The 13,917-nt window shown below is 31.9% G+C and overlaps 1 protein-coding gene across 1 annotated transcript; it reads left to right on the top strand.

The window, feature by feature from the left end:
* The first annotated feature begins 426 nt into the window (after window positions 1–426).
* LOC122608707 (rhodanese-like/PpiC domain-containing protein 12, chloroplastic) lies at window positions 427–5,705 on the top strand. The gene is made up of 8 exons (XM_043781804.1): window positions 427–888; window positions 1,849–1,965; window positions 2,140–2,231; window positions 2,511–2,611; window positions 2,721–2,831; window positions 3,249–3,357; window positions 4,592–4,642; window positions 5,242–5,705. Exons 1-8 carry the CDS (start codon window positions 480–482, stop codon window positions 5,320–5,322), a joined length of 1,071 nt encoding a protein of 356 aa, XP_043637739.1. The 5' UTR covers window positions 427–479; the 3' UTR covers window positions 5,323–5,705.
* Window positions 5,706–13,917: the final 8,212 nt, after the last annotated feature.

Here is a 13,917-nt window from a genome sequence, read left to right as displayed (position 1 = left end):
ATCCCTAGATTACATACTCCCAAAACGTATATATGAATCGCTAAAGATGGTTTCTAAGCTCTTGGAATGCCGCTTCTACTTTCATACTTCATTTGAAATCCTTTTTGTTTAAACAACCCTTTAGGGTCTGTTTGGTTTGCATAATTTTTCTTTGAAATAATTGAAATCTGTCAAAGAAATTAAAATCTGGATGAAATTAGAATCTAAATTCCATTCTGTCAACCAAATTTAATATGAAATGAATATCAAATTTTAATTACATCAAGTTCTTTTGAATTATGCGAACCAAACACTCTTTTAGAGTTTTGAAGCATGGTTAAGACCTTTCCGCAAATCTTACCAAAAAATCGTCCTAACGCGACCCATCTCCTATATAATGTTTAAACTTCGCATAGTGTTTTTGGGGATGCCATGTTGATTATCGCCTTGATCTTTTCCGGATTTACTTGTATCCCTTCATTAGTGACCATGTATGCCAAATGTGCACCTTCGTGCATTTAACTTTGCGCAACGTTTCAAACGTTCTAACTTTGCCCTCGTTTGGATACAAATACATCCTGAAAGTTTATCACCATCCTCATCACCAAGTAGCCAGCCAGCCAGCCCTTTTGTTCCCCCAAAACAAAACTAACCCTAAGAACAACATGTTAAGAGCTGTTTGTTGTACTAAAATTCCATCATCTTCAATCATCACTTCTTCTTCTTATTCAGCAGCTGCCATCACTATCTCTTCTCTCAAACTCTCTTCTTCATCTTCATTTGCACCCACCACCAGAAAAACAACATATTCTCCTTCATCTTCACTTGTATCCAATTATTATTCTTTTCCTTCTATATTATATAATAAGATGAGTCATCATCCACTTCCAACTGCCAGAGCCTCCTCAGGTTTTCTCATTCATTAATTTATTTTATTATTATTTTTTCAATCTGTAATGCCCACTTCATTGGAAGGTTTATTTTGCATAAAATTGTAACAAATTTTATATAATTTCCCAAATCTTGAAATCAAGTATAAGAATTGATCCAAAGTAGAAACCAAGCTTTGATTTTTATCAGTTATGGCAACTCTTTACATGTTTGGCTTTCTATTTCTATAATAATTTTTAGGTGTTTTGCTAAACGAAGCCCTAAAGACTTTCGTTAAGGTGCATTGAATAGTTGTACAATTACCATAAAATTCAGGGGTGGACTTTTAATATGGAATTGTACAATCTTTTTATGCACGTTAAGTGAAGCCCGCTTCATTTAGCATTTTCCTACTTGATTTCTGGATTTGGGAAAAATCGAAAGTTGCTTTATACTTTTGAGAATTCATGCAATGTTCGGTGCTAATTTTAACAAATAATTCTGATTATTGGAATAGGTATTGAAAAAGTGCCCTTTCATTACAAGTGGCAACCGTCCTAGTATTTAACTTAGGTTGTGAACAATTTTTTTCACTTGGTAGTTTTTCGATAGATAATGTTTCCACTCGGTCATATTCTTTATAATGTTGATCGATATTTAGTTTCGAAAGCCTCCTCATAACGACACACTGAAACAACATTTAGATATTTTTCTTGGCAAACTTAAATGGGACCCGTGAGTTGTAGGAACATTCAATACATAAATACAAATTCATATGGATTATATTTGTTATCGACTCTAAATAATTTAGGATAGCGGCTTGTTATTGTTCTATAAATAGGTGAGTAATAAAATTTAGTTATGAGTTTAATATAAACAGTAACATTTAACAATACACATTCGATTATGAAATATTTTTTCTTGTCTTTGTTAGGATCGGTCTTGTGAAGTTCCTACTTCCAACATTAAAAGCTTAGTTAATGTAATTCTGTTTATCAGCATCGTATAGCACTGGAAGTAGTCCCGATGCTGGAAGAGAACTATTGGTGCAGCATTTGCTCATCAAAGAAGAGGATAAAGATCTTCTGTACGACCTGCAGAAAAGAATTATAAGAGGTTAGTGGTCATCTTATGTATTTCTGTCTTTATTTTTCTCGACATTTATATTAATTTTGGTATTTAAACGCGCATCAATATCTTTATGTGATTACTTGGGAAACAATATGTCATGCTTAATTCAAGTATTTCGATGCAGCTATAATCTTTGTCTTTCTTCTTATTTACCTACAGGGGAAGATTTAAGTGACTTGGCAGTGGAATATTCCATTTGTCCATCGAAGGGGGAAGGTGGTATGCTTGGTTGGGTGAGAAAGGGGCAAATGGTATGAACTCAGTATCTGCTATGTTGAGCTGCCAGAATTTTTTGTACTTTTAGTTATATAAATAGCTATTATAGTGATTATGATCATAATGTATCATTACAATAGTAATCGACTAATCAGATCCTTTAAGTAAAAACGATTAGGAGATTATAGGCATGTGAATACACATCATGCAACTTTCATCCATTCGACACGTCTTTATCCAGTAACCGTCGTGGTAATGATCTGTAGTCTAATTGGTATTTATTAGTCTTTTGTTGTTTTCTGCTAAACTGTTAGGTGCCAGAGTTTGAGGAAGCTGCATTTACCGCCCCATTAAACAAAGTCGTTAAATGTAAAACTCAATTTGGATGGCATTTATTGCAAGTTTTATCTGAAAGGTACAGTATAGTATTATTGATCTACTTGTACAGTAATGATTTGTTATCCTTACATCTTTTCATCGGAGGTGAATTTTAGTTTTCATATAACATTATAATGCGGTTTCAGGGAAGAATCAGTACTTGCAGACATTCAACCTGAAGAGCTTCATGAAAAAATGCAAGATCCTGATTTCCGTGGAGATGCTCAACTTATAGATGTTCGAGAACCACATGAAGTGTAAGAAGCCCAAGTAGTTTTATTTTCTGCTTAACAATTTTTAATGGTATTCAATATAGGTGCGCACGTGTCATTATCATTTATGATTATAATACTTTACTGTCCTCATGGAGGAAAGTCTGATGTTTGCTAGTCGAATGGTGTTACAAAATGGATCTGAAAGCTCTCACTTTTTAAGGCCTAAAGCTTTATGTGATATTTGCTAAGACACTATAGGACATGACCACTTCCTCTTTCTTCTATTACAGAACTGGAAGTTAATTGTCACAGCTTAGGAAATCTTCTGATTTTTATTTATCTGATAATATAAATGAAATCTGTTTAATGGCTACAATAGGTGACAAGTTCTGTAAACATAATGGAAGTGCTTGACGTCATATAGGAGTTTTAACCATAAAAGTTTGTGTTGTTAAACAGGGAGCTAGCATCTTTATCGGGATTTCAAGCTCTTCCACTACAGCAGTTCGGAAGCTGGGGACCAGAAATCACTAAGAAATTAGATACTCAGAAGGATACTTATGTTTTGGTATGTGCATTATCTCATACAAATACTTTTCAGTACAATACATGTGCACTCAATTGCCATGATTGCCGCGAACTCATGGCATGTGTTATTTGCCATTATGTTTAATTTGTAAGAGGTGGCGGTTATGTCTGGAGGGATGGTAGGGTAAAAATGCCCAATTTTTTCTTACGGTCAAAATCGGGTGAGGTTGGGTTGGGAAAACCTCTCTGCACTTGCTTACTATCTTTTAGATGTTGGGCTGGGAAAACCTCTGTACACTTGTTTTACCATCTTTTAGATATTTATAAATGTTCACTGTATTAATTTAGGAAAAGTTAGGCATTCGAAAAACTTTCGATTCATGTGAATTGTTGACCCATTCTATCCGTTACATAATCTATACATGTTTTGAAAGCTTGTTTTACCATCTTTTAGATATTTATAAATGTTCACTGTATTAATTTAGGAAAAGTTAGGCATTCGAAAAACTTTCGATTCATGTGAATTGTTGACCCATTCTATCCGTTACATAATCTATACATGTTTTGAAAGCTTGTTTTACCATCTTTTAGATATTTATAAATGTTCACTGTATTAATTTAGGAAAAGTTAGGCATTCAAAAAACTTTCGATTCATGTGGATTGTTGACCCATTCTATCCGTTACATAATCTATACATGTTTTGAAAGCTTAGTGATTTGACCCACATTCAGGTAGATGGATTGCCTCCTCTATGGAGGATGGATGGCATTTTAGAGTTTAGAATCTTTAGACCACATAAGGAACTCACATTAATACAGTTGACAGGTCTGAGGTGAAACTTTTCATTGTGCCAAAACTTATGCCATAATTTTAACTGAGGCATGGGAAAGCCGGTTAACAAGCACATATTAACGAATCGAATAGGAAACAGAACAACGCCTCCAATTTATTAAAACATTATGTCAAAGTTTTAAAAGAAAAACATGAAGGGTATTAGACTCACTAATCGACAACTTACTAGTGACCTCAACCGGATGATAGTTCTTATATTCCAGAGCCCCGTTGTCTTGAGGGGTGTTTGCAGAAAAATATTCATTTTGATATCTCTTTATTTGACATAAGTAATAAGTTTCGTTTGTAAAACATTTATATAGCATTCTTGCTCCCGATTATTTTTTCCAGTAACTGAAAATCGAGTTTGCACCCTCATATGCATTTACAATCACGCTTCATTCATGACTTCAAACTAATTAGAACTTATGTTGCTCTCTAGTGTCACCATGGAATGCGGTCATTGCAAGTTGCCAAATGGTTGCAGACACAGGTAACTTATTGATTTGTTATAGTTTCAAACTTCATGTGTTTTAAAGCAAAGAAGCTCTCCCTTTTCTAGGAACTTTATGTATGTTAACTTTTAGGGTTATTATCAGAAAATTTAGAAGTACTATTTATAGGTTAGTAGTTTATTTTGCATTTCCGTGTACTTTAGTAAACTTGAAAAATGTACTCCTTTTTTGTCCAATTTGTAATTTGGTAAAAGGTGTGGCTACAAGCTTGAATATTCATAAACATTGTGCCATGATAAACAAGCAATTGGGACTTATAAAATTCCTTACCAATTTAAAATAAATGCAAGTCAATTTGGTAACTGTCATATCTATCAATCAAATTGATAGGCCATTAGCTTGTCTGTTATCCATCTGGTAACTAACCCTTAGTATGTAGATTATGGTAATATGCATGTTGACTTTGTCAATGTATCAGTTCGTTGAGTTGACTTTGTTAGCTACTAGAACTCTAGAAGAAGGAAAGTGCATGGGATGCCTCCTGCCTCTTTTGGATTGTCAAACATCAAACGTACATACTTTTTCTGATAAATAAATTCTTGTCTCTGACTTATCGTGTAATGAATTTGTTTGGCAGGGGTTTAGAAAAATATACAACATTGCTGGTGGAATTCATGCATATGCAGTCAAGGTTGATCCATCGATACCCACATACTGATCACCAACCATATCTTTTTCGTATTCCTTTCTTTTTGAACTGCTTAAAGCTGCATGCTTTTCCAATGGTGTTATGAGTGAGAATGTCGAGTAGTTTTAAAAAGACCCGAGTGAAAACAGAGATATGGGATATGTTAGGTCAAACTGATGCAGAAAGCTTTTTGTCAAAATGAGCTGTCCAAAGAAGTTAAATAGAATCATCTATGATAGAATCTTGCGGGGTATATATATTCAGATTGCATATTTGAATTAGATACCTTAAAAACATAGGTTAAGTGCTTTAAATTGAACTATAACACAAAATCCTGATTGTATCCAACTCTGAATGTTATGTGAAGTGGACTTATTGTTATTATGTGTATTGAAAACATACAATAAGCAGTATTTCAATGCTGGATACACATTATAGTGACATTTAGAATTGGATAAGTACTATAAATCATGGGATATGGTTGATACATTTTCAGGCAGTTATCCCAAAAAATACAACTAAGTTGATGGCTTGGGTTATCCTCCTTTCCATGTCATCGTGGGATCGGTTTGAGGATGTTTTAAACGAGACATCACTTTCTCAACTCAATAATCTTGATTAGAAGAACTAGCTTAATTGATTAACATTTATGTTAAGGTAAAACATAGAGAGTTAAAAACGTTTCGTTGGGTTTGTGATACAAGAAGGTACTGTAATATTTGAAATAGACCTGGCAAAACTTACCCAAACAAGAAAATTTGGGTAAGTTTTCGTGTTTGGGTAAGTTTTCCAGTCATCTGGGTTTGAATGGACACATCATACCCAATTGATGAAGAAACCAAATATGGAAAAGAGTTCAATCACGGGTATTAACTTATTATCATCAACCAGATTAGTTTTATAAAACTTAGAAAAAACAATTTCTGGATTTCTATATACCCAGCTATATATATATATATATATAATCTGTAAATAAAATTAAAAAAAATAATACTACATGAGAATAAAGAGCAGAAACTTACTCAAGTATTTAACGGATGATTTATTTAATTTGATTCATCTCAGATAATATCAATCAATAATTAATAAGTCCACAGATTTAAGATTAATATAAATATCTGATAGACATAGAAATGGAGATATAAGTTCAAAAAGAAAGAGAGAAAGGAAGTTGAAACAAAAAGCAAATAGGGAAATGAGAAAGGGGTGGGGAACGGCAGTATCAAGTTGCAAAGGGAAATAGATGGGGTCATGTGTATACAATGTTTATGGTATTATTTAAAAAAAAACTATATAAAAATGCGGGTTAACCCGCACCCGACCCGCACCCGACCCGCGTTTTTGAAATGACCCGCTTAGACCCGCACCCGTTTCGACCCACACCCGTTTTGACCCGTTACCCAAACCCGCCCGGCCCGCCCATTTTGCCAGGCATAATTTGAAATTATGTGTCCTAACGGCTAACACACTCGAAAGATTAATAGTTGGATATAATTGCAAGAGTGGGGGGACTTAATCCCAACCTCAAGCGAACTGTGCTTGTTAGGTAAAATCAAAAACTTGTATCATCAACAATACTAACAACATTGCGAGGATTCAAGCCCGACCTCAAGCTTAACTGTGCTTGTTAGCTAAAATCAAAAACTTGAAAAGTTGTATCATCAACATAACTGACAACGATATCCAATCTTGTTAAAGACGGAAAATATAAGATGTAAACAATCATATATCTACATGGGGATGTGAAGGCTGCTTGCATAAAGATGTTCGGCAAAAGAGTGCATTATACAAATAGGTGGCATCAATTTTTTGTGTAAAAATGTGTGTATATGCATCGAGAAAGAACTCTAGCAAGATGAAAGGATTAATTAAGTAATGTTCTCAAACCCCAGCATATGTTGATGATGGTTAACCCTACAAATAACGTATACGTATTGTTGGACCTCGAAAATGATGATGAAAATATAACAGAACAGATGGTTTAAGGCAATACTTATAGATAGCGTTTTGTAGCGGCATTAAATTAAATAATATGCTTTTGTTGTTCTAGTTTATTGTGTTATATTTGGTAGATGGTTACGTAGATTCTCGTATGCCTTCCAAAAAAATAGTAGTTTCTCGTATATATATTACATGGAATATTAACTGTTTGACTTGTAACTAGAAAAAAAAATATTATTGCACTAGCTGATCAAACCCGGGTAATACCCGGGTAGATTGAAGAGATATATTTAGAGTTCAATCCTGTATATAGACATAACAATGAAGATAAGGAAAAAAAAATAGCAAAATCATAATATATACATGAAACGATGAAATATGAATTAATTTAATCAATTTTGTTACATTGATAAAAATATATATATAATTTAAAAATATGTATAAAAATACTTATTAAATAATATGATAAGGATTAAAAAAAATATAGTAAATTAAGTAATTTATGATGATGTCATAAATTTATTTAGTTGAGAAAGATATAATTTTTAAAAATGATTTTGAAGTTGCCATGTAAGATATTTGGGTAAAATGATGATGTAATCACAATCTTGTTTTATTTAATATAGAGATTGTTTTTATTTAGCTTTAAAATGATTTTGTATTTGATACTCAAAGTATTTTATGATGTGGAGGTTTAACTATATCCATTGCATGAGTATATATATATATATATATAATAAAATAGTAGGAATCCTGACATTCTAAAACTATCCACCTCAACTTAAAGTTGTCCTTAAACATTGCCACTTACGATTTAGCTTATGTGTCATCTTCATATGTTTTTCACAATATTTATTCTTTATTTATCAAGTTATTAGATATATCTGTATGTAAACTTTTTAAACATAAAGATTGTTTCAAAATCTAATATGTAAATTGAAATTCGGTTTGTTTTGTATTCAAAGTAATTATTTTAAAATAAATAACTATATTTTAGACATAATATTATATGACAAGTAAGTAGGCGTGTAATCTAAAAAAAAAATATTTGCACGACAAGCAAAAAAAGTTTATAAATAAATTTGTTATTCTTCAGATCCGTATAAAAAACAAAAAATAATTTATAATAATTACATTCAAATCTCTTAACTAACTTAATCGTATCATCTTCTTTTTAACAAACAAATTACTACTTATTTTTATGTTTGTAATCATTCTATATGCCATTAATATGATTGTGTTCTAGCAAAATTTTAGTGCTTTAATTTATTTTTTTTTCGTTAATTTTTTTTATATCACGTCTCATCATTTATTAAAAGTAAATATTTATTGAGCAACAACCGTACATCATACGGATAAAAAAACAGTAGTTAACCGAGCTTTCTGATGCCCTTTTCAAAATCAAAGCTTTGTTAAAACATTGCCATGTACGATTTTATCCTATGTGACATCTCTATACTTTTTTGAAATTATTTATTTAGTTTTATGTATATATGAATATGAATATAAATAAAATAGTTTAATATTTGATATGTTTATAACGAATATATATATACTCCAAATCTTTTCCGTCAAGTCTGTTATATTTAATATGACAAATGAGATCCAATAAGATCTATTGAAATAACGTGTACTTTACAGAAATAGATAAATCTTTTATAAAATATAACATCATATTTCGTACGACAAAAAATTCGTCAATATAAATGCAAACCTTTTGTTTTAAGTATTTTAGAAGTCAATTGTTAACAGAAACTTTTGATTATATATTTTTCTATTTATGATGTACTTTTTTTTTCATCATGTAAGTTTAGGAAAAAAATACTTTGTTGTTTGTCAAAGAATTGATCTAATTCATGTTAGTTATTACATGTATTTGAGAATTGCAGTGGAAAATTTTTTTTTTAGCGCGAATTATTCTCTAACTATAAATTTTATTTGACATATTTAACATGTATTCAATATCATACAATTTGTTGATTTATGTAATTATCCATGTGTATGTACGTTTACATGTTTTTTAATGTTAATCTACGTTGAGAACTTTAAGCCAATACATTAAAACTTATAATTCACTAATTAGTCTGAATAATGCTTTGTTTTACTAGCAAGTTTGTATTATCAATCATACATAACAAAAGTCCAGACTTTTTCTTTAACAACGTTGTTGCTTCTCCCTTTATTAAAGTACTAATTTTTTTCATCATATGAATGTTATTAGATTGCTCAATGCATTTGATATTTTATCTTTGTTTTATTTCTTTCCACGTTAAAAGAAAATTAAAATATAATTACAAATATTGTAATAAAAAATGTTTGGATCGAATTTAATTAAATGATTTTTTAACAATCGCACAACGCGCGGAAAACAAACCTAGTATATATATATATATATATATAACTAAGAGATTATAGATTACGGTTTAATGTGGCTATTTTGTTTGCTTGTCAACTTAGCTTTTTGCTTATCTTTTCACTTATGTGTAATTTATGGTATTTTTGGTTTTTTATAAATATAATGACAAATAAATATGTATATCTTTTAGTGCTCATGTGACACTTCATTCGTTACGTCATCATTTATGCTTTTATCAATTTTAATTACAAATTAAAAAGACAAACAAGATTAAGAATTCATGACCTCTAACAATTATAATATTATTTACAAACTACTTGATCAAACTTAATATTTAATTATTTTTTGAAAACTACGATAGATTTTCAGTGAGTACTAAAACTAATTAAAAGACTTTGATAACATATTTGTCGATCTTTGTAGCTTATCTCTTTTTATGTATATTTGTATTTATTTATCTTTGTACGATGGAACATAATTTACTTTAATATAATATAAAGGGATAAAGGCATGTGAGTGTAACCAACTATCACCAAAATGCTATGTAATGTACCCATCTACTCGACTTGCTATCTAGTGTAACCAACTATGTTTTTTGAGTTATGAAATGTAAGCAACCGATTAGTCATCAAGTTACAGGTTACCACTTTAATTTTTATTTCCTTTTTATTGAAAAAATTACCACCTGAAGCAATTTTCTTGTTTTTAACCAATCCTGTTGTCGGGGCTTAGAACAAAACACCATTTTTATTTCTTTTAATTTTCGTGTTCGCTTATAAATCTGTGCATTTATCAAGTATAATCGTGTTTGCTTATGATTTAATGACCATTTATAAAGAAAATATACTTCACCATTCAATGGATATACATTGATTATTATCATATAACTACAATTCTGACATTTTCTTTGCTTACATGTTTTCTTGTTGCATAGAAACAACTTGATTTCACGCTAAAAGTTAATGGTGGAGATTTATCAGCACATCCTGGAGTATCTGATGCCATAGAGGTTTGATTAATCATCTTTCTCGTTCTTTTTTATGTTTTAGTTAGTTACTAAGTAAATCACGGTTCTTTGCTCTTGTTCTTAACCATTTTTATTAGCTTCAGGTCTCCTCCTTAGAGACCTTAGAACAAAACAAATTTTTTTCCCGGTGAATCACCATTTTTTTCCGGCGAGTGTTGGATTCGAAAACTTTTGGTCAAGGTTTGAACGAGATCAATTTTTGAGTTGATTGGTGGTAGTTTCAAGTCTTAAATCGAAGAAACAACAAAGTTATCGCGATTTTAATTTTGCCGGTGAATCACCATTTTTTCCGGCGAGTGTTGGATTCAAAAAATTTTGGTCAGGGTTTGTGTGGGATCAATTTTTGAGTCGATTGGTGGTAGTTTCAAGTCTTAACTCGAAGAAACAACAAAGTTGTCGCAATTTTAATTTTTCCGGCGAGTGTTGGTGTAACACCCCGAGATTTTAAGGTAAAAGAAATTAACCCCTTTTTATAGTTTTGGCATTAAATTAATTTCCTAGTATTTTATTTTTTGAATACGGGGTTAATTTAGTTGGAACTTTAACGCATAGCGGGTAAAATACCCTCAAAACTTGAAATAGGTCGTGGCACCCATGGAATGTGCCAGACACTTACACTTTCACCTAACTCACCCCATTATTCTTGTTCTTCTTCTTTCTCATGTAATCTATCCCATTTCCTCCAAAATCTAAGTCAAAATACTTTCAATTTCAAGTCTAGAAACCACCCTAACAATCATCACCATCAATTTATCTCCATTCAAGAGTTTGAAAGATAGGGTTTTGGTGGCTTTAGATGGTGGCCGAAATTTGCTAGGAAAAGGGGAAAAATTGGTGAATTGAAAACCTAAGTTATTATCTTCTATTGTGAGGTATTGATTTCTACTTCATTATTTCATTTGTTATTGAGAATAAGGGTTCATGAGTGAACCAATTTGGGGGTTTTACTAGAAAATTGATTTATGGTTGATTTTCCCCAATTTCTTAGTTAACCTAGTTGTCATTGAGTTAAATGATATGTTTGATTATGAAAATAATGAATGCATGTGATAAATTGAGTTCTTGAAAAAAGATGAGTTTTGACTAGTTATGGAATTGTTGATGAAAATGGTAGATTGAACTACCTAGTGTGTTTGTTAAAGAAAATGAAGCTCAATGACAAATGGGTTGGGTTTTGGGTTTAGAAAAGGCTAGTGATTGAGTATGACTAGGTTGAGCTAGTCATAGTTGTGAATGTAAGCTTATGCATTTTTACGATATGATCATAGGTTGAGGCTTGCTTGTACTTGTTCGTTTAGCGTTATTGTCTTTGTTGCGGAGGAGGTGAGTATTTTTGCATACCTTTATGTATACGTTGGGCCAATTACCATGAGTTGTGAATGTTCCAAGCATGGTAATTGGTTCGGCGTTAAACCCATGTGGGGCATTAGTTATGAGGCCTAAGAACCTCCAGGGCCTAAGAATCCCGATAGTTGATGTGATATGAGGCCTAAGAACCTCCGGGGACTAAGAATCCCGATAGATATGATTTGTTATGATTGTTTAGCTTATATGGATCCATATATGTATTATTTGTGTGCAAGGTGAATATGTAAATGTGACATGACGATGCCATAGGTTACATGTGAAAGTCCTTGTACTATGCCCTCCTTCGTATTCGTAAATGTATGCAAGTATATTCACTAAGCCTTTGCTTATATTTTAGATGTTTACCCTCTTATATAGGTAGTTCCGGAGGAAAGAACTAGTGATTGTTGATTGAGGATAGATGATTTAGAGTTTGAAGCGATTTGGACGTCTTGAAGGTAATTAGGTCATTCCCGGGCGAATGACGATCTTTTGGTATAGAAGCTTAGTTGTCCCTCATTACTTGGCTCATGGTACATTTTAGTTTGGGGTCATGCTTTTGGGTAAATTTCTGTAAATGTTCCAGTTGTAAAGTTTTTGAATAGTTGTGAATTCATAATTTTGGTCAAAAAGGTGTCAAATTGGGTAAATGACCCGTTTGATGGAAACCTTGATTTTGTGTACTCGTTGATGTTGTAATTGTGTTTGAAATGTGTCTTTATAGTTGTTAGAATATTTGAAATTTAGTTTCTGGAAGTTGGGCAAATGAATATTATAGTTTGGAGTTGTTTGGTGTGTCAAATGGCTGGTTTTTGCATCAGGTGCAGGTCAGAAAATGCCCATTGCGGCGCAGTGGGAGTGGTCTAGACCCACTGCGGCGCAGTGGGGTTTTTTTTCACCTTGCAGGTCAGAAATTTTCCACTGAGCAGTGGAAGGTGTCCAACCCCACTGCGGCGCAGTGGGAGGTTTTTCACCTCCCAGGTCAGAAATTTTCCACTGAGTCGCAGTGAAGGTGTCCTAACCCCACTGAGTCGCAGTAGGGGTAAAAAAAAAAAATTTGTATTTTTGGTTTATCGAGTCGGGTCCTTTCAGTTGGACTAGTGAGGATGATGATGATGATGGAAACCGGATGGAAACCTATTGTAGAAGGTTACTTACATTGCATAACCCAAAAAACAAAGTTAGTTACACTAGATAGCAAGTCGAGTAGATGCGTACATTACATAGCCTTTTGATTATAGTTGGTTACACTCTCATGCCTTTATCCCTAATATAAAATTAAGATTATATTGATAATTAATTTTAATATTTTACTTAACGGTTTATTTTTTTTAATTTTAATCTACTTTTGAACAATATCAATATTAAAATAGATATTTTACTTTATCAATTGTACACACACATATTGATATTTGATTTTATTTTCGATTTAGAGTTTTTCTGTTCACTTTTATACTTTCTTCTACTTTTTTTATTTTTATTTTTTAAAAATCTATTATATGTTCTTTTCAAATTTTACATAAACAATCCGAGTATATATTAATAAGAACCTTTTTTAGTCTTATTGTAAAGTTTATAACACAATCAAATTTTTTAACTGGTATAATCTAGTTTTAAATAGATAAGAATTAGGATTTTTAGTTTATCATCATTAAAAGTAAAACTTGTCAAATTTTAATATACTTTCCAACGAAACATGACAAATCAAAGTTTGACAAAAAGAGATGCGGATGCCAATTTTTCTTATTATTGGCATACGGCATACCTATGCTATTATGCATGTCAATGCCGCATCTCCAAATCCGCATGTAAGGGGATTTGTTTCAGCAAGCCAAAGCCAACTCCCTTCAGCCTAACAAGTCTATACATGCCAAAAAAAGGGGTATATTTTTAGCATCTCTTAACTTTATAATAGTAGAACACATATTTTAATGCATCAAAGTATTACCAGCAG

Source organism: Erigeron canadensis, chromosome 1 (assembly GCF_010389155.1).
Source record: "Erigeron canadensis isolate Cc75 chromosome 1, C_canadensis_v1, whole genome shotgun sequence".
NCBI lineage: Eukaryota > Viridiplantae > Streptophyta > Magnoliopsida > Asterales > Asteraceae > Erigeron > Erigeron canadensis.
Note: the sequence above shows the minus strand (reverse complement) of the source record. Positions and strands in the feature narration are given on the sequence as shown.

Coding starts and splice junctions, on each gene's coding strand:
- LOC122608707 (XM_043781804.1), top strand. CDS start 480: ATGTGCACCTTCGTGCATTTAACTTTGCGCAACGTTTCAAACGTTCTA. Junction 2,612..2,720: donor TTGCAAGTTTTATCTGAAAG/GTACAGTATAGT, acceptor ATGCGGTTTCAG/GGAAGAATCAGTACTTGCAG. Junction 3,358..4,591: donor AGAAGGATACTTATGTTTTG/GTATGTGCATTA, acceptor GTTGCTCTCTAG/TGTCACCATGGAATGCGGTC.